This window comes from Mustela putorius, unplaced genomic scaffold, assembly GCF_011764305.1.
Source record: "Mustela putorius furo isolate JIRA1106 unplaced genomic scaffold, ASM1176430v1.1 tig00000640_pilon_pilon_pilon, whole genome shotgun sequence".
In the NCBI taxonomy this organism is placed as follows: domain Eukaryota; kingdom Metazoa; phylum Chordata; class Mammalia; order Carnivora; family Mustelidae; genus Mustela; species Mustela putorius.
Window position 1 is genome coordinate 8,831,029 of NW_025421432.1, and position 26,945 is coordinate 8,857,973.

General features: G+C 34.0%; 1 protein-coding gene across 1 annotated transcript in view; it reads right to left on the bottom strand.

Annotated features, from left to right (window-relative positions):
* The window catches only part of LOC123392858, a 188,969-nt gene extending 162,607 nt beyond the window's left edge, over positions 1-26,362 (bottom strand). Inside the window, exon 1 of the mRNA XM_045082988.1 lies at positions 26,248-26,362. Coding sequence (XP_044938923.1) covers positions 26,248-26,362 — 115 coding nt within the window. The remainder of the gene's footprint in view (positions 1-26,247) is intronic.
* Between the last annotated feature and the right edge of the window lie 583 nt (positions 26,363-26,945).

Genomic DNA, 26,945 nt, shown 5'->3' on the forward strand with positions numbered 1-26,945 from the left:
ATGAAGTATTGCTGCTTCTGCTTCTTATAATCCTAATTGTATCAACGTAAAACCAAACCAAGTTATTATGTTTGAGTTCAGAAAAGTTCAAGAGCACAAGTTTTATATTTGTTTTGTTAGTTAACTTTACCTAAGTCTAATTTATTTATAATGTAAGGCATACATTTTTACTATAGAGCTGGATTTGTTGTGACAAATGTATAACTCCATGTAATCTCTACTGGTGTCAAGATATACAATATTTCCATCAAACAGGAAGATTACCACTGGATAGTCCTCATCCTCATCCTCATTACTCGGCAACCACTGAACTACTTTCTGCCATTAACTATATATATATAATATATATATATATAACATATAATTATATATATAAACATGCTATATATAATAGCATTAACTATTTCAGAATGTCATCTCAACAAAATCATACAAAAATATTCTTTTTTTTGTATTCATCTTTCAATTAGGATAATGTTTATAACATCAGTCCATGTTGTCCTCAGTAGTTAGTTGCTTTGTATTGATGGGTAGTATGGCCACTTTGTGAGTTAACTACAATTTCTTTATACATTCCCTTGTTGATGGACAATTGAGTTGTTTCCAGTTTGAAGCCAATATAAATAAAATTGCTATGCACGTTGATGCTCATGAGCTTTTATGGGACTAATTTTTTATTTTTCTTGAATAAATAATAAGGAGTAGTTTTGCCTTGTTTTCTATCTTAAAGGGAATGCATTCAGTAGTTCACCATTAAGTACAATGTTAGCTTGTAGGTTTTTATTTCTAGTTTTCTGAAAGTTTTTATCATGAATAGATACTGATTTTTAAAAATTTTCTCTGCATCTACTGAGATGATAAAATTATGTTTATCTTATATTTTGTTAATATAGTAGTTTATGTTGATGTTAGAATGTTTGTTATAATGTTAAGCCGACCTTGCATTCCTGGGTAAGTTCTATTGATGTATTTTCCTACTTATGTATTGCTCCCTTTTTCTCTGGTGCCTTTTCCCAGACTCCAACTGCTTCAGCAGTACCAAATACTGGGATATGCCTCCTCATTTCAATAGCTCCTTGTCCTTTGCTTGGTTTCTAACTTCTCTTGCAGTCATTAGGAAATGTCTCTGTATAAAAATCCAGGGTAGTTACTAAACTAATCACCTTGAATTTCCTTTGAGGGATTCAGTGTTCTGCTGCCTGTTGCTCAATGGCCACAAAAAATTACCTCAATACTTCATACCTACTTAGAATTGTGTGTGGAAGGAAGGCTAATAGTCCATTAGTAGTTACTATCTTATGGCCAATAATGGAGGCAGAAGCATGTATACATTTATTTTATTTGGCTTAGAGGGAATGAATCAACAGAATAAAATGCTTCATCAGCTTCAGAAATTATATCTGGGTTATATATGATTAGAGAAAAAGTACTCAGGGGAAGTTAGAAGGGGGAAGAAAAACTATAATTTTTGTGAATTTATTATAAATTTTAGGAATACACAGAAGTAATTTATGAATTTTTATTTTATTTTACATTACCCATATTTTATGACTTTATGTATAATCAAAAACGTACTTCACAAAACTTGACCTAAATATAAAGCCTATCCATATTTTTATATATCAAAATGATGAAGACAGGATTTTTAGTAAGTATGTGAAAGCTCTTCTTTTTCTTATCTTGTGTTTCAGGAAACAGAGAAGTTATAATCCATGAAAAAAAAAGCATAGCCAAATGTATTCTGAATTGAGCCCTTAATGTCCACCTTAATCTTCTGAGAGATCAGGCCCTGTAATTATACTTCATCTGAAAAAAAAAAAGGACAAAGATTTGCTTTATAATTTTTCTTTACTCATAAGCTTTCTTCTTAAAGGCAAATGTTTCTCATACATTTTATTTCATTTTTTTTCTTTTGAGGAGAGAATTTTTCTTTTCTGAGCATATTTATTGAATTTTCATATCCAAGTATAATAGATTACTCTTATTTAAGTTGATAAAGTTAGTGTTTCTTAACTTTCTCACTTCTTGAGATACACCTTTTTCTTTCCTTTTACCTGTGAGACACACACACACACACAATGTATACACCTTCATAAATACTTCATTTTCATATATTACAGTATTTACAAATTAAATATTTATATGAAAATCATGACTTTACCCTAAAGCTCTTATACTTAGAGATTATTTTGTGTAGCCTTTGACTCTGTAACCACTTTGATGAATGTTTTGTTGGACTTAACTTTCTATTTACCTGGTTTATTAAAGTGGTACACCACTAGTCTTTCTTATTAAAATTTTCTTCTATTTGAATTTGTAATGTGACACATCTGTTAATTGTTAGTGTGTCTCATATAGTAATTTTTTCAGGATGAATTTGTGGACTCCATGATTTATGAAGATTTACATATTTTAGATTGTATTTTTATTGCTATTCTGTATAAATTCCAACTTGGTTGGCATTAAAATTTAGTTTTTAGACTTTCACCTTGAAAATTTCTGTTAATAGTGAAAAAAGTCTGATGCAGACTGGATTAATTGTTCCTTTATAAGTATCCAGTTTTCTTATTAGCAATAATCCTTGGATTTTTTAATCAAAGGGATAGGTGTTATGAATGAAAGTAGTATATTTTTAAGTGGTCATGACTACACTATTTCAGGATACAAAGGTGTGATAAACCACAGATTAATTTTATCAATCCAGTCTAGTGGCTTAGAGATGATAAAACTTTCCTCTGGATTTTATAAGATTATTATTTAATAATCTTAACTATTGGCATTGCAAATTTTCATAATTTTTCTGGGAATTCTTAGATTTTTAAGAGTACTGAGAAGACTTTGAGTCTTTTAGCCATAGGACATTTAAATTGTAGCTATGACAGCTATTGTCAAACTCTTCCTTTAAACAGAAGAAGTTTCTTTGTGGTCCAAAACTTTTCAGTCACCAACTACAAAGGTTATCATTATATTCCCAGAACTTCAGTGAGTTTTCCTATTATTTAAATTCCATATAAAGAGAATCATTAAGTATTTACTCTTTGATGTACATTTTTTGCACTCTTGTGTCCGTGAGATTCACCCTGGTCATTGTATATAGCAGTATATAAAATACGTATGTTTATTTTGATGTCTAGAGCTCTGTTGGATAAATATACCACCACCTGTTTATGGATTTTCATATAGGTAGATATTTGAATTTTTTCTAGTTCAGAGAATAATTATGAATGAAAAGTCTATGAATATTATTTATTTTTATTTTTTATAAACATATATTTTTATCCCCAGGGGTACAGGTCTGTGAATCACCAGGTTTACACACTTCACAGCACTCACCAAAGCACATACCCTCCCCAACACCCCCTTCTCCCAAACCCCCTCCCCCCAGCAACCCTCAGTTTGTTTTGTGAGATTAAGAGTCACTTATGGTTTGTCTCCCTCCCAATCCCATCTTGTTTCATTGATTTTTCTCCTACCCACTTAAGCCCCCATGTTGCATCACCACTTCCTCATATCAGGGAGATCATATGATAGTTGTCTTTCTCTGCTTGACTTCTTTTGCTAAGCATGATACGCTCTAGTTCCATCCATGTTGTCGCAAATGGCAAGATTTCATTTCTTTTGATGGCTGCATAGTATTCCATTGTGTATATATACCACATCTTCTTGATCCATTCATCTGTTGATGGACATCTAGGTTCTTTCCATAGTTTGGCTATTGTGGACATTGCTGCTATAAACATTCGAGTACACGTGCCCCTTTGGATCACTACGTTTGTATCTTTAGGGTAAATGCCCAATAGTGCAATTGCTGGGTCATAGGGCAGTTCTATTTTCAACATTTTGAGGAACCTCCATGTTGTTTTCCAGAGTGGCTGCACCAGCTTGCATTCCCACCAACAGTGTAGGAGGGTTCCCCTTTCTCCGCATCCTCGCCAGCATCTGTCATTTCCTGACTTGTTGATTTTAGCCATTCTGACTGGTGTGAGGTGATATCTCATTGTGGTTTTGATTTGTATTTCCCTGATGCCGAGTGATATGGAGCACTTTTTCATGTGTCTGTTGGCCATCTGGATGTCTTCTTTGCAGAAATGTCTGTTCATGTCCTCTGCCCATTTCTTGATTGGATTATTTGTTCTTTGGGTGTTGAGTTTGCTAAGTTCTTTATAGATTCTGGGAAAAGTCTATAAATATTATTGAAGAAGTATATAGAACAATTTTTCTTCCATTCTCCACCTATATAGAATTGCTGTGTCATAGAGTAGACATGTGTTTACCTAAATTAAAAACTACATAATAGTTAGCCAAGTTGGATGTACTATTGTGTACATCCGTCAACAATGAATGAGGATTTTTCCCCATCCATAATAGTCTTTTTAATTAATTTTGGAAGTTCTAACAGGTGTCTGGTGGTTTTTTAATGGTTTTAAATTTAATTTCCCTTATGATTAATGACATCGAGTGTCTTTTCTTATGCTTAGTTGTCATTTATATAGCTTCTTTCAGTGAAGAATATTTGCCCATTTTAAATTTTTTTATTACTGTGTTTTGAGTTTCTTTACATAGTCTGGATAGAAGTATTTTATCAGTTATGTGATTTTTAAATATTTTATCCATTTGTATCTTTCAAAGAGAAGAATATCTTAACTTTGATGAGATCCAATTCATCAAATTTTTCTTTTATAGATCATACTTTTGATGTGATATCTTAGGTTTTCTTCTTATGCTGTATATTTTTAGGTTCCACATTTGGTCTAATTGTCCACCTTAAGTTAATTTTCATATAGCATGCAAGATCCGGATCACAGTTCTTTTTTTTTTTTTTTTTTTTTTTTTTTACATATTAATATCCAATTGTCCCAATACTTTGGTGAAAAGACAATACTTCCCCCGGTAAATTTTATTTATATCCTTCTCAAAAATAAGATGACTATGTATGTATGATTTATTTCTGGACTTTATTCTGCCTGGGAACATTTATCTATCTCTACATGATTATGACACTGTTTTATCTACTGTCACTTTATAATAAGTCTTGAAGTCAGGTCATTTGAGCTCTTCAATTTTATTCTTCTTAAAAAGTTGTTTGGCTATCAGTTCCTCTGCATTTCCCCATGAATTTTAAAGTGAACTTTCCAGTCTCTATGAAAACAAACAAACTTCCTCAAATTTTACTTTGGGATCTCATTAAATCTACATGTCAGTTAGCAGAGCACATCTCCCCTCTTACCAATATTTAGTCTTCTGTAGACATGGTCCATCCCTCCATTTAGAACCTCTTATTCTTCCAAAAGACTTTAATAGTATTCACTATTCAGATCTTCCAAATTTTATCTAAATTGATCGATATTTCACATTTTAACAAATTTATTAGGATATAATGTATATACCATGTAACTCCTTCCTTAAAGTACATAGTTCTGTGGGTTGATTTTAATTGATGGTGTTCTTCAAAGCATGCAAGTTTTGCACTAGCAAAGTGCAATTTATCTATTTATTTTTAGTTGCTTATAATTTTGGTGCATATAGAAGAAAACATTGTCTAATCAAAAATCGTGAAGGTATATATCTATGTTTTCTTCAGGGGCTGTATGGTTTTAGCTTTGACTTATAAGGCTTTTTTGTTCTCTGGATTAATTTTTGTAATTGTGAAGTTCGGGTTGAACTTCCTTCTTTTGTGTGTGGATATCCAGTTGTCCTAACACCATTTATTAGAAAGAACATGAATATTAAGAATAAATATTACACCTTTATGGAAAGAAATGGTCCATGTTTTCCATAGTTGTGAAAAAATCAGTGAATTCCTGCCTGAATGCGTCAGGCACTGTTAAACCTTGGAATGGACTGATGATTAAGAAAGACATGTTACTTTCCTTGTGGAATTCATGGTATAGTTCTACAAAGGAGTGCTATGTGTTATTACTGAATATTTTTTAAATATATACTGAAAATTAGAAATAAAATATGTTAACACTGCCATATATGTATGTTTAATATTAATTTCAGGATTCTTTTATCAGTTTTTGAGATGAATAAATTTTGTAAGATCTGATAAAGTTCATGTTGCGGAACACAAAATTTAATGTTTTTATGATTATGATTCCTTTAACTTAACAAAATGTTTCATAAGAGCAAAAGAATATCCCCAAAAGCCTTGTGAGATTATTTTAGGACTGTGAATAGCTTGTTTTCCCCCCTGGAGAAACAGGAAATTATGTCTGCCCAAGAGTAAACAAACTCCACAAGGCAATTTAAATTTGGTCTGAAACTAAGAATCCACAAGATTTGGGTTGGTTCTAAACATAGAGAAACATTATTTCTTCCTTCCTCATTATTATCCTGACTAGCCCCCTGCTGCTACACGATTACCAACCACAATCAAATGCTTTGTTCAACCTAATTTTAAATTATTCAACTTCCAAAGGATTGTAATTTATTAAAAAAAAACAAATTGTATTGTTTCCTAGTCTATATCAATGAAATTATATTAACTCAGTCACAGTTCTGTATATAAAGACTAGATGATACACAGAAGGAAAGGACTTTTTTTTTTTTTAACTTAAATGATACTCCATGTTGGAAAAAAACACCTCTCCAACTGAAAAGATGAAAAGCAATATAAGAGTAAATGGAACATGGAGAACTTGGAGAAGAGTCAGAGGCCACCCATTAAAAAAGCATCTGTCTGGAATGGTTTAGTTATCCACATGCCGACAGAGCGGGTCTGGGCCAAAGAGTTCCATGAGGTCTTTTGCAGCTCAGATGGGCAATGATTTTCTAAATCCATGTTGGAACTTGAGATTGAGTGAAACTGAAATAACCAGAATCCCATTATAATTTGATTTGGGATTGGCATTTCTCCCCATAGCAGACTCACTATGGTCATTTCTTTAACCTTGCAATAACTCAACTCTGCATTTTACATGTTTGACCTTTTGCACTCCACTACAAAATGATGGAAGGATTTGTACTATGTAGTAATATAAATACATGTGGAAACTAGAGCTTGTAGATAAACTTCCCAGAAACTGTGTTAATCTGACTCAAGGATATGAAAATGAAACATGGCTGAGTAGTAACTGCCAGACACAAACAGTGAGACACAAAGGGCTGGGATCCTCATACTCTTCCCCCAACATTCCTTATCTTGGTTAGGTGAAGCTATCAACATGAGATCCTGAGTGAGAAACCTCTTCTCTGCTTCCAAACAATGACTTGATCTCTTTAAAGTTCCTAATAAGAGGGCTCTCTCTTGTTACTCTTTGACCTCTGCCACAGTTCAATTACTAGGCATCTTTCATCGGTGCTAGTGCTACGTACTCTTCTAGGAGTTATAAAACCTTAGACACATAACAAATAATACAAGTTAAGTAGTAAGTAGTACTTACTTAAGTACTACTTAACTGCTACCTCAAGCCTGACACAGATAGCTTCTATTTTGAATTGGAGATTTATTATTCCCATGAATGCTTTCATACTCTTTATATATGTACATGTCTGTGTGTGCCTGTGTGTGTGCTCGGATGTGTAGCACACTTATGTAGGCTTGCCATTTTACTTTCTGTATCTTATGTTTATTGCTCAACATTTCTTGGGAGTTATCTATATTTATTTTTGAAATTTTATTTTGTTTATTTTCATAGCTATTTGTATTAAATTGTGTGATTATATCACAATATATCCATTCTTTTGTTGATGAGACAATTAGATTTTTTTCTAGTTATTCCTATTATAAATATGTCTGCTATGGCCATTCTTTTACTTGACTTCTTGGGTAACTACATGAGTTCTTTAGTTTATGTATCTGGGGGTGGATTGTGGATAAAGGGATACCATATCTTTTTTTTTTTTTTTTAAAGATTTTATTTATTTATTTGACAGAGAGAAATCACAAGTAGACGGAGAGGCAGGTAGAGAGAGAGGAAGGGAAGCAGGCTCCCTGCTGAGCAGAGAGCCCCATGCGGGACTCGATCCCAGGACGCTGAGATCATGACCTGAGCCGAAGGCAGCGGCTTAACCCACTGAGCCACCCAGGCACCCCGGGATACCATATCTTTAGCTAATATTCTCTCAAGGGGTTGCAACTTTTTCACCTCTCCTAGCAGTCTATGAATACCTTTTGCTTTATGTCCTCTACAACATTAGGTATTGTTGACTATTGGAAGGAGTAACAAAGAGAGCTTGACCTGAAAGCTAGACCAAAGCAATCAGAGTCTCCTCACCCTCTCCCTTGTCCTTGGAATGTAAGCTCTACACACTATTCCTACATTGGGAGACGCTTTCTAGAACACAGTGTTTAAAGAACAATGTGTTGTCGAGATCGTCTAGACAGTATATGCTACTAAACCCCATTAAAATGCTGTATAAACTTTTAAGATTCTGGAAAGCAGGTGCAAAGATTAGTAGTCTTGTGAGAATCCAAGATAAGTCTTGTATATGAGTTCCCTTGCTTATTAAAGCTGCCGCTTACCCATCTGGAATGGTCTGCTTCTTGCTTCTGTCTCTCCTCTCCCCATTATATGAGGACTGGTTTCAGATTTAATCTAGGAAACTCCAATATTTGTGAACCAATGCTGACTTCTTAATTAAAATATTGAAATATTAAGTTAATTAGCACCTGGATTTTGATTTGTATTTTCTTGATTTTAAGTGAGATAAAATCTCTTTAAACATTTTTTTCTGGATTTATGAACAGGAGCTCACAATTATCCATTTTTCCTTTGGATGCAACTGGAGAGGGTAAAACCAGACATGAAACAATGATAAACTCCAATATCCAGTCAGGAAAACTTCCATAACTCTGGATCTTCAATTGTTAAAATAATGTTTGTAAAATCATGTTTTATGCTCTAGTGCTTCAAATTATGTTGTTATGCTTTTGTCATACTATGTGGTTGATTCTTCTAGCCTACAAAAGGAAAGAAATAATGATAGATTTCTTAAGGGAGAACAAATGAGTGTGTTGTTAACTATAAAAAATAATATTGGGGCGCCTGGGTGGCTCAGTGAGTTAAGCCTCTGCCTTTGGCTCAGGTCATGATCCCAGGGTCCTGGGATAGAGCCCCTATTGGGCTCAGCGGGGAGCCTACTTCCTCCTCTCTCTCTGCCTGCCTCTCTGCCTACTTGTGATCTCTGTCTGTCAAATAAATAAATAAAATCTTTAAAAAAATAATATTTAAGAGGCTCCGTAAAGAACAAAATTTATTGTGTATTTTGCATTGTATGTATATATATGCTCTTTTTAGAGATTTCTAAGCAGGTTACAAATGTAATGTAGTTTCATAGAATCAACATTGAAATAGTTCAGCTGCATATGAAATAGAGTTAAATTTTCAGCAAATTAAGATTGCACACAAAGAATGATAGTCCTATATAAATATGTAAATAGCTTATAAAAATACATTTATAGTATTGTCTATTGTTCTGTATTATATTGTGTAAGCTCTTTATGTCTATAGACTATAGAGCCGCATTTTTAAAAAAATTTTTTAGAGCCACAATTTTTAAATATATACATTATTTACACTTTTTAGCTTCTGACTACAATGGATAATGATTGTTGAATCTTCTAATCTTGAATTGGTCTGTTCCTCACTCTGCATATATCACCATATATTCCCTCCATAATAATATGAAACTAACAACTATGATAAGTTTAAAGATGTTTTTGTATTTTTAGACATAAGCATAATCTAGTGATGTGGGCCTTTGTCATCCTGTCAATGAATGTAACAACAGGTTTAAATTATGCAGGGAATTTATGGTGATATAAATTCTTGTTTGCAGATAGATACCAGGTCCATTATTTAGAGAGGTAAAGTGAATTCTCTTGTATAATGTATTATTCAAGCATTATCAGTTACTAACATCCAGCTCTTTGCTAACATGTACTTAAAAGAAATATACAGTATTTGACAACATTAGCCACGAAATTGGCTATGGATTATCAAATATGGATTATCATTATCTCAAGGCAATAGATGATGAGGTATGAAGACAGTTTCTTGTGTGACAGATTGAACTTTGATATTACAAAATGCAGGCTGCCAGAGAGAAAACAATAATGTAAGAGATCAGTGCAGGGAACTTAGTTGATAATTAAAATGTGCAAGAGGATTTGGTATACATATGTGTTGTGAAGTGATTATCTTAATCAAGTTAATTAATGAATCACCTCGTATAGTTATCTCTCTCCATGTATTTCTCTCTCTCTACTCTTTCTCTCATATTGAGAATGCTCAAGATCTACTCTCAACAGATTTCAAGTATATAATGCTGTATTAGTAATTATAGGCTGCATGCTGTACGTTAGATCCTCAGAATGAATTTATCTTCTAACTGAAAGTTTATATCCTTGGCCTATATCTATTTCTCCCACTCTCCAGGTCCTGTAGCTTCTATTTCTATGAGATGAGCCTTTTTTTTTTTTTTTAAAGATTCAACTTATAAGTGATACCGTATGGTATCTGTCTTTTTCTGTCTGGCATATTTCATTGAATGTAATGTCCTCTAGTTTCATACATGTTGTGGCAAATAGCAGGATTTCCTTCTGAATAATATCCCATTATAACATTCCTACATACCATATTTTCTTTGTCCATTTATTCATCAGTGGACATTTAGATTGTTTCTGACCAATGAAACAGAGGAGAGAGCCCAGAAATAAATGCACTTAATATATGGTGAACCAGCCTTTGACACAAAGGGGAAAGGTAGGCACTTCAATGAACAGGGTTGGGAAAACTGGATATCCATAATCTAAAGAATGAAACTAAAGACCCCTGTCTTACACTACTAACAAAAATTAACTCAAAATGGATTTAGAGATTTAAATGTAAGACTTGAAACTTTTAAAACTAAAGGAAAGCATAGGAAAAATGTTCTTGACATTGGTCTTTTTTTTTTTTAAGATATTATTTATTTATTTGACAGACAGAGATCACAGGTCACAGAGAGGCAGGCAGAGAGAGAGGAAGGGAAGCAGGATCCCTGCTGAGCAGAGAGCCTGATGCAGGGCTCGATCCCAAGACCATGGGATCATGACCTAAGCCAAAGGCAGAGGCTTAAAGAGCCACCCCGGTGCCCCTTGACATTGGTCTTAAAAATGAGCTTTTGAATATGATGCCAAAAGCGTAGTTAACAAAAAGTAATATAAACAAGTGGGACTACATAGTTTCTTCACAGCAAAAGAGACCATCAACAAAATGAAAAGGCAAACTATGGGATCGGAGAAAATATTTACAAATCATTTATCAGATGAAGGGGTAACATCCAAAACATACAAGGAACAAGGACAACTCAATAGCAAAATGGCAAATAATCCAGTTAAAAAATAGAGAAACTGAATAGAGGTTTTTCCAGAGAAGACATGTGGATGGCCAACAGGTACATGAAAAGTTGCTCAACATCAGGGAAATGCAAATCAAAATGAGAGGTATCACCTCTCACCTCTTAGAATGGATATTATAAAAAAGATGAGATAGCAAGTGTTGCTGATGGTGTGGAGGAGAGAGAACTTTTGTGCTTTCTAATTGGGAATTTGTGAATGTGCAGCCATCATGGAGAAGAGAATGGAGTTCCTTAAAAAATAAAAAAATCAAACTCATAGTAATATCTAGTTTAAGAAACCCAGTCCTTTGAAGACTTTCTTAAAAACTGGCCTAGTAATACATAGTTTAAAGTTTCTTAGGATGGGTCCTGAGCATTATTTAGTTTAGGGACACACTTGTAAGAATGTTCTGGTGTCTTGATTATTATCAGATATTTTCAGTCTGTCTCTTGGGAACATAAACTTTTTCCAGCCCTGTAAGTCCTGGAAGGATTTCAACTACTCCTTCCAGGTAAGCTTTTATTGTTTGGTTTTGTTGTTATTGTTGTCATTGTTGTTGTTGTTATTATTTTCCTGGCCTTAAATATTTCCTCTCAAATGTGCAAAGACGTATATACCATTAATGAATTGTTGAGATGATTCTGCCCATTTCTGTAGCTCTGTCTCTGAAGCCCCCTTGTTTTAGACACGTTGACCCCTCTGAATTGTGATTTTTCTCTCAACAGCAAGCTGTTTGCTCTACTTCTTCTTGTCCTGCATCCTGATTATTTCATATAAGCAATAAGCTGGTGCAGTCATGTGGATCATCTTATTTGTTTCTGTTCTCTGAGGGATCACAGCCCTGAACTATCTGTTGTCTAATATATGAAACCAGTGTTTTATAGACTTAGCCCATTTTTAAGAATGTTTAATATTTTTTTCAAAATTTTCAAAATTTTAAATCAAGGACTGTTGCTCCATCTTGGTTGAAAATGAAAATTGTCTGTTTGTGATCTTTTTACTATTCCTGTTTTGGTTGAGGAATTATTTTTCTGAAACTTGACATATTAGTGAAATTCCATATGATTAATCTGAAGCCTATGTGTTTGTCTGATTAAAGAGGAGAAACATATCTGAGGAGTAGAATTTGGAAGAATAAAATGTTAATAATTTTTTTTAAGTTTCCACATTCTTTGGTCTTTTGCTTATTTCTCACATCAATAAGAATAAACTATTTTATAGACTAAATGTTTGTGTCCCCTCCTCCACAAAATTCCTATGTTGCAGTATTAACCCCAAGTGTGGTGGTATTTGGAGATGTGGCCTCTGGAAAGTAACTTGGGTTAGATTACTAGATCATGAGGGTGCTGCTATCATGATGAGATGACAGTTTTTATAAGAAGAGACACTTCTCCAAAGAAGACATACAAATGGCTAACAGACACATCAAAAAATTAGCCATCAAGGAAATTCAAATCAAAACCACATTGAGATACCACCTTATACTAGTTAGAATGGCCAAAATTAACAAGGCAGAAAATAACAAATGTTGGAGAGGATCTGGAGAAAGGGGAACCCTCTTACACTGTTGATGGGACTGCAAGTTGGTACAGCCACTTGGGAAAACAGTATGGAGGTTTCTCAAAATGTTAAAAATAGAGCTACCCTATGACCCAGCAATTGCTCTACTGGGTATTTACCCCCAAAGATACAGGTGTATTGAAAAGAAGGGGAACGTGCACGCAACATTCACAGCAGCAATGTCCACAATAGTGAAACTGTGGAAGGAGCTGATGGCTCCTGATGGCTGAAGTAATATTCCTCTCTCTCTGCTGGCTTCTTTGCCTACTCGTGATCTCTGTCTGTCAAATAAATAAATAAAATCTTTTAAAAATAAAAAATTTAAAAAAAGAACTCACAGAGAGAAGAGATAATGTGTGTGAACTACTACACACAATTTGATTCTGAGTATATGTTAATAGATACTATTTCTATTTCTATTTTTATTTTTTGTAGGCTCCATGCCCAGCCTGGAGCTCAACACAGGGCCTGAACTCATGACTCTGAGATCAAGACCTGAACTGAGATCAAGAGTCAGATGCTTAATGGACAGCTATCCAAGTGTGTCCCAATACTATTTTTATTTTTATAAAATACATATAATTAGTTCTATTTTTGGTATTTTATACTTTCAAAAATGTTCTCATTGGAAGTTCTTCAGTGTGTGTGTTTGTATGTGCATATTCATGTCTGTATGTGTGTGCATGTCTGTATAATATTTGTCTCTAGAAACATATCATTTAGGGGCACCTGGGTAGATCATTGGTTAAGTTGCTGCCTTCAGTTCAGGTCATGATTCCAGGGTCCTGGAATTGAGTGCCACATTGGGCTCCCTGCTCGGCAGAGAGCCTGCTTCTCTCTCCCTCCGCATGCTGCTCTGCTTACTTGTGCTGTTTCTCTGTCAAATAAATAAATAAAATCTTTAAAAAATGAAAAAGAAAGAAAGGAACAAACAAACAAACATACATACATACCATTTCTTGTTTTCTCAGAGATGCAATTGAAAAATGAATTTTATTTCAATGATCTGGTTCAGTCTGGTAAGAAAACTAATAATAAATGATAATCTTATTTAAAGATCACAGGGGTAAGCCAGTTGGAGTTGTTCTGCAGTTTCAATCAGAAGTCTTTGTTGAACCAGTGCATGAGTCCACACTAGTCCAAAAAGTGGGAAAAAAATCACATTGAAGTTGTGTTCCTTCTAGCAGCAGAGTCATTGGGATAGAAGAGGGAAGGGGATACTTTTCAAATGGCAAGAATTTTTGTTTAAATTGAAACAAGTGGAAATTTCCCCTGTATCAATCTTAATTTATGGAGGACTGTCCTGCAAAAATGATGAACTACCATTATTTCTAATGACAGAAATCATCAAAATTTCAAGTTCAGCCAACAGGACCAAGAATAGCAACCATATATTGGTTTTCTAAGTTTTAACAGTCAATTAAATTTATGGTTTGCAGCTGTTTAGAGTAGCTCTCTTAAACTAATGCAACAGTAAGTCAGAACATACAGTAGTTCTTCTAGGAGCATCATTTGTTTTACATTAACCTTTTACTTTGAGATAATTGTAGTGCAGTGGAAAGGAATAATACAGAGAAATCTCATGTAGTCCTTACCATGCTTCCCCTAATACTGGTATCTTCCAAAACCATAGCATCAGAACCAGTATATAGACAGCAATGCAGTCATGCTCCAGAACATTTTCGTTAGTGTGAAGCTCCCCCATGTTGGTCTTTAAGAGCCACACTTCTTTCCAATGCCCACCCCTCCTTAGCCTCTGGAAACCAGTAATCCATTTCCGATTATTATAATTTTGTCATTTCAAGAATTGTACATCAGTGGAATTATACTAAAGTATGTAACCCTTAAGGCTTGGCATTTTTGACTCAGCATGATTCTCTGGAGGTTTGTCCAGGTTGTTGCTTGTATCAACAGTTCATTCCATTTTATTGTTGAATGGTCCTCCATGGTATGGGGGGGATCATGGTTCATTTAACCATTCCCTCGTTGAGGGACATCTGGATCATTTTAAGGTTTGGACTGTTATGAAAAAAAAAGTTGCTATAAACATTTGTGTTAGGTTTTTGTATGAACTTGTTTTTATTTCTCTGAGATAAATGCCCAGAAGTGCAATTATATAGGTCATATGGCAATTGCATGTTTTGTTTTGTTTTTTTTTTTAAGAAACCAAGAAAGAGTTTTCCATAGTGGCTATCATTTTACACTCCCACTAGCAATGAATAAATGATTCAGTCTCTCTGCCTTCTGGCCAGCATTTGGGGTTTTCACTATTTTTTGTTTTAATCGTTGTGAATATTTAAGTAGTGTTTACTCATTGCATTTTTAATTTGCATTTCCCTAATGACTAATGATGCTTTTCATTTACTTCTCTACCATATGAACATTTCTTATGGTAAAATATCTTTTTATGTCTTTGGTCTATTTTCCAGTTGGATTGTTTGATTTTTTTTCTTTTTACTGCTTGGTTTTTAGAGTTCTTATATATTCCGGATACCATTCCTTTGTCAGGTATGTCTTTGCACATACTTTCTCCTCCTCTGTAACTTACCTTTGCAGCCCCGTGATAGGGCCATTCTCATCAAAAGTTTTTAATTTTGGTGATATCCAATTTATCAAATTTTAATTTTTATGTTTTAATGCTTTGGTGTCAAGTCTAAGAATTCTTTCAATAGATCTTGATTCCAAAAATTTTTCTCCATTTTTTTCCCCCAGGTTTTATGTTTTATAGCTTAGACTAAACATTTAAGTTTGTCATCCTTTTGGAATTTATTGATTTCTGTAGATTTGTTTTAAAATTGCTGGTAGATATCTATTCTTTTGAGTACTATTTGTTGAAAAGATGATTGAACTTCCATGGTTGAATTTATTTTTTGTCTTTGTCATATGTAAGTTGGGTATATCTGGGTGGATCTATTCTGTTTCATTAATCTATGTGTCTATCCTTTCATCAATACAAAGCAGTCTTGATTATGGAAGCTGTGTATAATAGGTCTTCAAATCAGATAGGGTAGTTCCTCCTACTTTATTTTTCTTTATCAACACTGTTTTAGTTCCTTTGGCTTTCTGTATAAGTTTTAACATAATCTTGTATATCATTTTGGAGAGAACTAATATCTTTATTATGTTGAATCTTCCAATTCTTGAACATGGTATGTCTCTGTTTATATCTTTTTTTTGTAATTTCTTTCATCAGTATTGTATAGTTTTTCAGCATACAAATATTGTACATATTTTGTATGTTTAAAATTTTTTTAAGATTTTATTTATCTATTTGACAGAGATCACAAGTAAGTAGAGAGGCAGGCGGGGGGGGGGTGAGGAGGGGAAGCAGGCTCCCCACTGAGCAGAGAGCCCAATGTGGGACTGGATCCCAAGACCCTGGGATCATGACCTGAGCCAAAGGCAGCGGCTTAACCCACTGAGCCAGCCAGGCGCCCCTATTTAATTTTTTTTTAAGATTTTATTTATTTATTTGACAGAGAGAGATCACAAGTAGGCAGAGAGGCAGGCAGAGAGGGGTGGGGGAAGCTGACACCCTGCTGAGCAAAGACCCCGATGCAGGGCTCAATCCAAGGATCCTGGGATCATGACCTGAGGGGAAGGCAAAGGCTTAACCCACTGAGTCACCCAGGCTCCCTTTTATTTTGTATATTTAGATGTAACTTTGTATGTGTGTATATTTGTTTTTGTAAATTTTTTTTGTAATTTTAATTTAATTGCTCACATATTCATTTCTAATAATAGCAATACAATTGACTTTTTTATGTTCATCTTAAATCCTCTGACCCTGCTGAACTTATTTATTAGTTCTAGGAGGATTTTCTAGATTCCTCGGAATTTCCAATGTAGAAAACCATGGTATCTGCAAATAGACAATTTCATTTTTTTCCTTTCCATCTGTATATGGAATAAAATTCTATCCTTTTCATATAACTAATTGTTTTGGCTTGACCTAGTGATATCATTTGTGCTCTCTTCTCCCCTTCCTCCAGCTCCGTCTGCTTTTTCTATGTCATAAGTAAGGTATGTGCCATTTCAATATATAGAGCAATAAGAAATATAGTAATTAGTTCCAAAATGCTTCTCAAGAGAGAAATTCAGATGATCTACCGGGTTTTTAAATACAAACTTGGTATTGAATAAATATGCACTTTGGAAAAAATTTACCAAGGCAATATGAGATCTGTTATAGCTATTGACAATGCACATCAATACATAGTTCTAACAGAGAATTGGGGTTAGATAGTAAAACATGTTTACATTCTCACTGGTTCTTTTCCTCTTATGAATCCTGAATCCAAACCTGGTGGCTGATAAATAGGGAGTGGAAGAAAAGAGATGTAAATTAATGACAATTGCAGAATTATTCAAGGGAAGTGACAGGTTAGTAAGATTGGAGCTATACTTAAAGAACAAAAACTATGAGTGCCAAGATCATAAAATAGTTTTCATAGTAATATATGTTCTACAAATTGCATAGCATTTCAAAAATTACAAAGTATTTTTAAAATTATTTCGCAATCATGCTTGTTAAAATTCGGTATGTCTTTTAAGTTCTTTTTAAGAAGAAAGAAAGGCTCAGAGATGAGGGTGAATTTGCCCAACTTTAAACCAATAGGGAAGTGAACTTTTGATTCTAGGTCTAGAACTCATTCAGTTGGGCCATAATAGCCTCTATAGTAAAGGAAGGCTCTGGAGCTCTACAGAAACCACCAAAATAAACAAATAAAAATATAGCTTCTTGTCCTTATACCATCCAAATTCTCACATTATGCAGATGCTCAATTTTCTGTATATGTTTTATTTATTTGTTTTTGATTCCTCAGTAACTCCAATTTTAGTATAAGGATAATAGTAATGAAACACATAGTGAAGCTATGAATCATTAAATACATAATTGAAAAGTCTTATGTAAATACCACTTCTTAAGGAAATTTTTAATATTTGGAATCACTTGCTCTCATAAAGAGGCCATATAATTTTGTGTAATATAGCTAATTCTTCACAATTTAAAGGTGCAGTTGAACAACAAAGTTTCTTTTCTTTTTAAGATTTAATTTATTTATTTTAGAGAGAGTGTGCGCACACACAAAGGGGGAGGAGCAGAAGGAGAGAAAGAGGGACAAGGAGACTCCTGGCTGAGCAAAAGCCCTTTGTGGGGCTCCATCTCATGGCCCTGAGATCATCACCCAAGCCAAGGTCAAGAGTGGGAAGCTCAACCGACTAAGCCACATAGGGCTCAGCAAAGTTTCTATAGTTAAGTGGTTTTGAAACTTGACTGATAGATTTTTTTTTTCTGAATAAACTCTAAGTGTTGCCCATTTTGCTAGTCAATTAAATTTTAAGAGAGTAAAAAAACAGTTCAGCAGACATTGAATGCTAAATTTACCATGTTTCGTGAAAGTTTTTTTTTTCTTCTTTCCCCATATGGTAACCAATATGTTATAAATCAAACCATATTAACGAACACCTTCAAATGAAAAGAACACAACTAAGTAATCTAAACTCTGATAAATTTTAAAAGAAGTTCTTTTTAAAAATGTTTTTGAATTTCAATAGGAGAAATAATAAGCTCTGACAATAATTAATTTTAAAAAAGGAACAGACAATGAATCATGGAATACTACATCAAAAACTACTGATATACTGTATAATGGTGACTAATATAAAAAAATAAATAAAATTTAAAAAGGCACATTGTACTTTTTTTCTCCCAAAAATAATCTTAAATTACAATAGCAAATTAACAAAATAAAGTTTATTTTAAGATTATACTTATCTGCTTTCCTTTCTGATTTCCCATCCCAGCCATTTTTATTTCATAAATTACTTCTCAGTCAGGAGAATCAATGTAAATATCAATTTCTTTCTTATCTGTGATCAAATTATTCATTCATTAACATTTTATATAGATTCTAGTTGGATTTGATAATAAATACTTGAGAAAAATTGAAGAAAGGAAAAATATGCTCATTAATTTATACCAAAGAAATAAACCCTTAATGACAAATAAATCTGCCCTTTGAACACTTAGGCATTTTAAGGTACCCCCCGTATTGAACCATTCATTTGAGAGTACAAAACAGTCTCAAAGCTAGAGAGGTGTTTTAAAAAATAACTCTTCATAATCATACTGTAGATTTTTTTAAATGGAGGTTTAAAACTCAGTTGGACTTTATTTTTTTTTAAGGTTTCTATTTACTTATTTGACAGAGAGAGATCACAAGTAGGCAGAGAGAGAGGAAGGGAAGCAGGCTCCCTGCCGAGTTGAGAGCCTGATGTGGGGCTCAAATGTTTGTTAATTGTGGATTGGTTAAATCCATTATGGAACATCCTTATGATAGAATATCATGAAGACTTTAATAATTGGAAAGGTAGTATCTATGCCAATGTCACTAAGGTAATAATAGCAAAACAGAATGTGCAAGATGATGTGATTTAAGTTTACAAACATCTACCTACTTTTCAATCAATCTACTGACCTGTTTACTATCTACCTGTAAGTAATGTGTGAAACAACAACAACAAAAACCTACATCCCTGAAGGAAATACACCAAGCTGTTCACAGCAGTTATTTATATAGGTGAGGGGACAGGTTGTAGGAATCTATGAAGGAAAAGAAGCTTAAAGGACTTTTCGTTTCTACTTCATCTACTTAAGGACAATTTGAATACTTTATGACTAGTAAGCACTGCTTTTATAATCAGAATTTTTTATTTTAGAAAAGAAACAGAATAGATATGTTTTTGTACCTTTGTGAGAATTAGTTTCATTTCTAGCGCCTGTAATCCTGATGTCTGAATCAACTCTGTTTTTAAATGTTTCTAACATCTGGAAACTATTGGGATGCTCTTTTTTACTGTTATAAATAATATTAAACAATATGTTATTCTGAATGCAATATGAGGTAGTAAGAGGAATCAGAGCCACATGAATTTGATATATTTATTGCCTGTTTTCAAAGGTGTATCAGGGGAGCACTAAGACAGTTGAGATAGGGAACTCTTTGTGAAGAGGTTAAATTACTCTCAACAGAAAAGAAGCAAGCATGGCTTTTTCTGATGGAATTATGGAGGAGAGATATGATTAAGTAAACATCAGGATTTACTCTCTCTTCAAAGGCAATGTGCCAGGCCTACTTAATTTAATTGGCAAGGTATCTGGCACAATGATATGTTTTCATAATTGTGTATGGGGGATCCCAATCAGTGAATTAGTTGATGCTTTTCTTTATTTAGCACTTCTGCCTCAGATAGTTTTACTTACAGTCCAGAAGACTTTTCTAAGCTCTGTTTTTAGAAAATTATGGGAGTTTAACATTGAAAATGATTAATGTTATTCACTTTCTTTTGTTCTAGATATGATGACAGCATTTTCACTCATCACTTCTGCAGGCTTTCTCAGAGACTATAACAGGCCTTCTCCACAATTTCCTGACCCTACATTTCTCTGTTTGGTCGGTCCTCTACTCTTGAATCCTTTACTCCTTTCTTCTCCTGACAATATTGACATGATCCCCATCTGAGTTGGAGGACAACCCACATGCTATTCCAAAGTGTGATATAAGCAGAATTTCTCTTTAGTGCTCCGTCCCCACAAAGAGCATCTTCAAAGGGTCATCTTTCCTTTCCTTCCCCCAAGCTCATTAACTGTAGAATTTTATTTTTAAATAAAGTGAAGATTATTGAAGTATGAAACTTTATGAAATTATTGAGTTCTTAAAGTCAATCACGTAAGAGAGAAACATAAAAAGTTGTTTAAAAAAACACGTTTTTGGGGCGCCTGGGTGGCTCAGTGGGTTAAGCCGCTGCCTTCAGCTCAGGTCATGATCCCAGGGTCCTGGGATCGAGTCCCGCATTGGGCTCTCTGCTCAGCGGGGAGCCTGCTTCCCTCTCTCTCTCTGACTGCCTCTCTGTCTACTTGTGAGCTCTCTCTGTCAAATAAATACAAAAATAAAATCTTTAAAAAAAAAAACCAAAACACGTTTTTATGTACAAAGTCAAGTTCAAAAAACCGAGGGCAAATCTTTGGGAGATCACTAGAAGCAAGCTGTCAGAGGGTTTCTTGGCTTTCAAATTCTTTGTTTATACATTCACCTATTCTCTTTACTCAACTTCCCATACTGAAAGATCAATTCCATATGTTTGAGATCTTAAATATATGCTTATATCCTCTGCCAAGTTCACAGGAGTACCTATACTTTCAAGTCATGTTGAAGACCCTCTGATCCATTTTTTTGTTTTATACTTTCATTTTCTTCCATTGGATTAGACAATAGTTCTCTTCGAGAAAGGCTTTGACAGATACATTTTCAATGCAAAAGTAGTAGCTTTTTATGATGTATAAGTCAGTCACTTCCTCAGGTTGAACTTCTTTACTCTTCAGAGTTTTGGACATTTCCATAGTCTAATTGTTTTTGCCTGGAGTATGCCAGGCAATGTCTCTGAACCTAATAACTTCTCATTTTAAGGCTGCATCTTTAATAATCTTTTAAAAGATGTTTAAATTGGTAGTTAAATTACAACCTTAAGTTAAATTACAATCTTATGTGATTCCGTAGTGCAAATAATTCAACTGCATTGATTGGTGGCACATGACCAATTGCATGTACATGCGGAGAATCACTTAGGGTATTGTCTGATACTCAGCAAACAATTCAAAACTGTAACTGTGACATGAAGCTGTCATTGAAGATTTGAGCTCATTGTAATTTAGAATTTTGTTTAATATGTCAAAGAAACTAGGAGGACCAAAATGATTTGAATTAAATTGCTTCATATAGAATAATGCCAACAATAAATTCAATATGTAAGAAATTTATCTATACTGTGAAATATGTGGCTATTTATTTTGGTAGGTTCATCAAGCGTAAAATAGAGCTAGGATGAATATAGTTTTTATCTTGACATCAATATGGTCTTCTAGAATAGGAGACCCTGTTTTTTTGTTTTTTCTTTTCCCTTTTCTTTGTCCTCCCAGTTTCTCCCCCACCTTTTTAATTTAAATTCAATTAATTAATGTGTAACGTATTATTTGTTTCAGGGGAATGGGTCTGTGATTCATCAGTCTCATATAATACCCAGTGCTCATTACAACACAAAACCTCCCTAATGTACATCACCCAGTTACCCCATCCCTCCATCCCTCTTCCCTCCAGCAACTCTCAGTTTGTTTCCTACAATTAAGAGTCTCTTACAGTTTTAGGAGACCCTGTTTTATTGGAGGAACTGTGCTGATCTCTTTCTGCAGCTGATATCATGAATTGACAATGGAAGTAAACTATTCTGAAAATGAGTACCATACAAAGGCAGGTTATGTAGTGGTCCAGAGAACTGAATATGGAGCTAACTCCCTGATTTCAAATTCCAGCTCTATCTTATCAGCTGTGTATCTTTCAACAGATTGTTCAAATTTCCATGCCTTAGTTTCCTCATTTGTAAACTGGGAATAATAGTACAAATTCATTGAGGTGTTGGTAGGACTAAAAGAATAAAAAAGTCTCTGGATCAGTGCTTACACATAGAAAACACTATATGAATGTTAGCTACTATTATGGTTTGTCTAGCTGGTTTACTTCCTCTCACAAATGCATACATACAGTTGAAAAGTGGTATTCATCTAATCACTTTTATCTACTATCTACTGGGTAACAAAAAACCTCGGATTCACACTTGGCACCTGCTTATTTTTCACTCACATACCCAGTGTATCACCAAGTCCGAACAACAACACTTTTTTTGATCAATGAACTCTTAAATATGTCTCCTTCTCTTTATTACCATCAAAAATCATCCCTGTCCCAGCCACTATCATATCTCACCTAGATACCTGGACTAACATGTTAACTTATCTTCCAGAATCCAGTTTGTCTTGTCATATTTATCCTCTACACTGAAGCCAGAGTTACCCTTTCAAAATGAAAACCATCTCATACCCCCAAGGCCATCTTTTATTTTTCCATAATGGCTTCCAATTACCCCAAGGATGAAGATCTTAATCTTTGACACTGTCTTTGAGGTCTTGCATGGCTCTACTTCAGATTCATTTCAAAACTTCTTTTTCCTGTACTCCAGACATCCCAGACTTTCAGTTCCCCAAATTACACATGTGTTTTCCTGCCCGAACCCATTCAAACATGCTGTTTCCCCTCCAGAAGAAATTTCTTCTACCTGCCATCTGTATCACCTTCATGTAGATGATCAGTTGTAGCGATACTAAGATCAACCATCCTCAATATGTTCCCCATCCCAATTAGAGTCAGAAGTCTTTGTTCATTTCTCAAAGAATCTTATTTGTTTCCTTCTTAACACTTGTATTAGGTTGTAAATTGATGTTTCTTAATGCAATTATTTAATTAGTACCTTGTATCTTTAATGCAAATTCAGTGAAAATAAGGATTTTATCAATTTCCCTCACTATTTTATCTCCAGACTTTGGCACACATTGTGAACTATAGTGACAGACTGAGTAAATACTGAACTGTAGTGTGTTGTCTTGAATGATGTATTATACCTGGGGTAAGGAGACCTCCATTCTCATTTGATATCTTCTGTTGTTTGGTGCATGATCTTTTCAGGAGACTTAACTTCTATATATTCACTTATTCTGTAACTTTGGGCAAGTTACTTGATTTTTATTGAGATCATTTTTTTCATCTTGTGCAAAAAGACTAACATTGCCTATTTTTCAGTTATCATGGATAAAAAATGAGATGATATACATGAAAGTGCTATATAAAAACATTGGGGTTTTACAGAATATAAATTATTAACACAATTAAGGCATGGCTCTGCCCTAGATTGTCCCAACCAGAGGTAGTTCAATACTCATCAAAGCTTGATGACATTATTTTCCTGAAGAGTTTTTAAAAATCTTTGTAACATTTCTCTATAATAGATATTGAATGTAAGCCAGTACCTCTGGTAATTGTAACCTAGAATAATAACACTCATACTACAAAATTTGAGAGTTCAGAAGATAATATAGATTTTAAAAATAGTCAAATAGCTTTAATAATATATGTCAACTGGGTATTTTCCTTAGTGAGCAGTGCTAGAAGTAGATAGTCAATACTAAATTAGGTGAAATGGACAATATATAGCTGACACTATTTTTATAAGCCTATAAGTATGTAATTTATTATGCTCACCACATGTATATGGTATGGTCTATCAATAATTACCAAATGAATTCACATTTCTATTATCATTATTTTTGTTTTGAACATAATATTCTGTTTATATATCTGATGTCTAGGCTATTGCTTATTAGGATTTTATCCTGAAGTCTAACTAATTCTGGCAACATGCTGATGTTCCAAAGGCATGTAAAGATAAGTTATATAGAACAAAAAAGCCATTAGGTAATAGGAAAATATCAATGTGAACATAATGTATTATTTTATGAATCACCAATAGATACCAATTCCTTTAATAACATTAACTACAATGTTGATTGCTCAGGATTTCTTAATGAGAAAGGGATTTGTAATTTATGTATTAAAAATTTGTAAAAATAAAATTGGTCTAAACAGATGATTTTCCTGGCATATTCTCCACTTAGTGATTGCCAGATTCTGAATCATATAGATTAAAAGTCAGAACAGAAATTAGAAAGACAAGGGAAAAAAATAAAGCTGAGTAGCATTATCTAAAAGCTGATCCTCAGATTGATTATGAAATATACCAAGAGGGATGAAAGGAAGATTAAAGGGAACTCCAGACATTTTCCTATATCTTCAAAAATGCAAAATCTAAATTAGAGTCTCACAAATTGAGTTTATTTGGCATTTGGAAAAGCTCCCTTTCACAGAAAAAGAAAGCAGGAAAAGATCTGTTAAACAAGAAGACAAAATAAAATAGTTTCCTTTGGTTTTGCTAATTCAGTGGAGCATAATTATAGAAAGTTACTTGATGAAAACACAAAACAATATTTGCAGCAAAACTAAACTCCAAATAAAAGAGCTTCAGAGAAAATCAATCATGACTTTGATTAGATACTTGCAAAAAGAAGTTATAGCAGAACTTGGGAAATATATTTTTATGATAGAAGTACATCTTATTCTAATTTCTCTTTTCTCTGTCATGTCACATACATTCTCTACTTAATAAAGTTGTTCTTGATAATGAGAATTTGGAGGATGGTGAAAAGTATGAAGCAATTTTTATATTTGAGATTCAGAGAGACTATTTTTTTCTAAGCAAATTTTAAGAAAAAATGGATGGTTCTACTTAACCCTCATTAAAATATTGATTTAGTTGCAAAGATGGACTGTGTCTTGGTTATGGGTAATATTAGGTTAAGTTTAAAAAGCAAAATGGTTATTGTGGACATTGCTGCTATAAACATTCGGGTGCACGTGCCCCTTTGGATCACTACGTTTGTATCTTTAGGGTAAATACCCAGTAGCCAAACTATGGAAAGAACCTAGATGTCCATCAACAGATGAATGGATCAAGAAGATGTGGTATATATACACAATGGAATACTATGCAGCCTTCAAAAGAAATGAAATCTTGCCATTTGCGACAACATGGATGGAACTAGAGCGTATCATGCTTAGCGAAAGAAGTCAAGCAGAGAAAGACAACTATCATATGATCTCCCTGATATGAGGAAGTGGTGATGCAATATGGGGGCTTAAGTGGGTAGAAGAAGAATCAATGAAACAAGATGGAATTGGGAGGGAGATAAACCATAAGTGACTCTTAATCTCACAAAACAAACTGAGGGTTGTTGGGGGGAGGGAGGTTGGGAGAAGGGGGTGGGATTATGGACATTGGGGAGGGTATGTGCTTTGGTGAGTGCTGTGAAGTGTGTAAACCTGGTGATTCACAGACCTGTACCCCTGGGGATAAAAATATATGTTTATAAAAAATAAAAAATTTTTAAAAAATAAATAAATAAATAAATAAAAGCAAAATGGTGGGTGCCTGGGTGGCTCAGTTGATTAAGCAACTTACTTCAGCTCAGGTCATGATCCCAGAATCCTGGGATCAAGTCCCGCATTGGGCTCCCAGCTCCATAGGGAGTCTGTTTCTCTCTCTGACCTTTTCCCTCCTTATGCTCTCTCATTCTCTTTATCTCTCTCAAATAATAAAAATAAGATCTTAAAAAAAAAAAAAAGCAAAATGGTATGATATAGTCTCTACTTATTTCCCCACACTGGTTTTATTAATTTATTTTATTGGTTATTTATTTTTACTCTTAGCTTCCATGCATCTTTTATTTAATTCCAGGACTATATAGTCATAATAATCAAATTCATCTTGCACTTCAATTCTTTCATTTCACTTTGGCATCAATTTCTTCCATCACTAGGCTGTACCACTCCTTTCAATCCCTGCCTAAGGAAACTTACAGCAGAATATCTGGGAAAACTTGTGAAAGTTCTTCACGCTGTAACGACATAAGACTGGTCCCAGAAGCCTTAGCGGATCACACTGAAATTCAGGAAAGTAATCCATCCAGCTCATGCCGCACCTCATGCATTTCTGGAACAGCACACAGAGAGTTTTAGATGAGGATATTTATATCTTTGCCAATAGAAAGTTTCCATATCTGGATGCTTAATGTGGAACTTTTTCAAAACGAAACACTGAGAACCCTCTACAATAAATATTAATTAATATACTGCTGAGACCAGTAGTATATGGACTAGTTTGAGCTGTAGAAGAATTTGGGAACAAACTGTCAATTGGAGACACACTTAAGTAAATAAGCAACTAAGACAATCTGAAATAAGACGAAAATGCTACAGTTTGTTTCTGTTTTTAAATAAGGGATATTATTAAACATTGTTTATTACAGCTTAAGTAATACATTTTCTTTAATACAGAAGTTTATCTTTGACTTATTTTGCTATATTTTAAATCTGTAAATTGGTTTTATATAGTTTTGATTAAGATAGTAAATTATATGTGATTTATTTTGAAGTGTGAGCTTCGTTTCTCACAACTCGTTAAGTGTTTTGTTTTTTTAAGTTTATAGAGAGAGAAAGAATCTCAAACAGACTCCCCATTGAGTGTGGAGCCGTGTGGCTGGATCTCCACCCTGAGA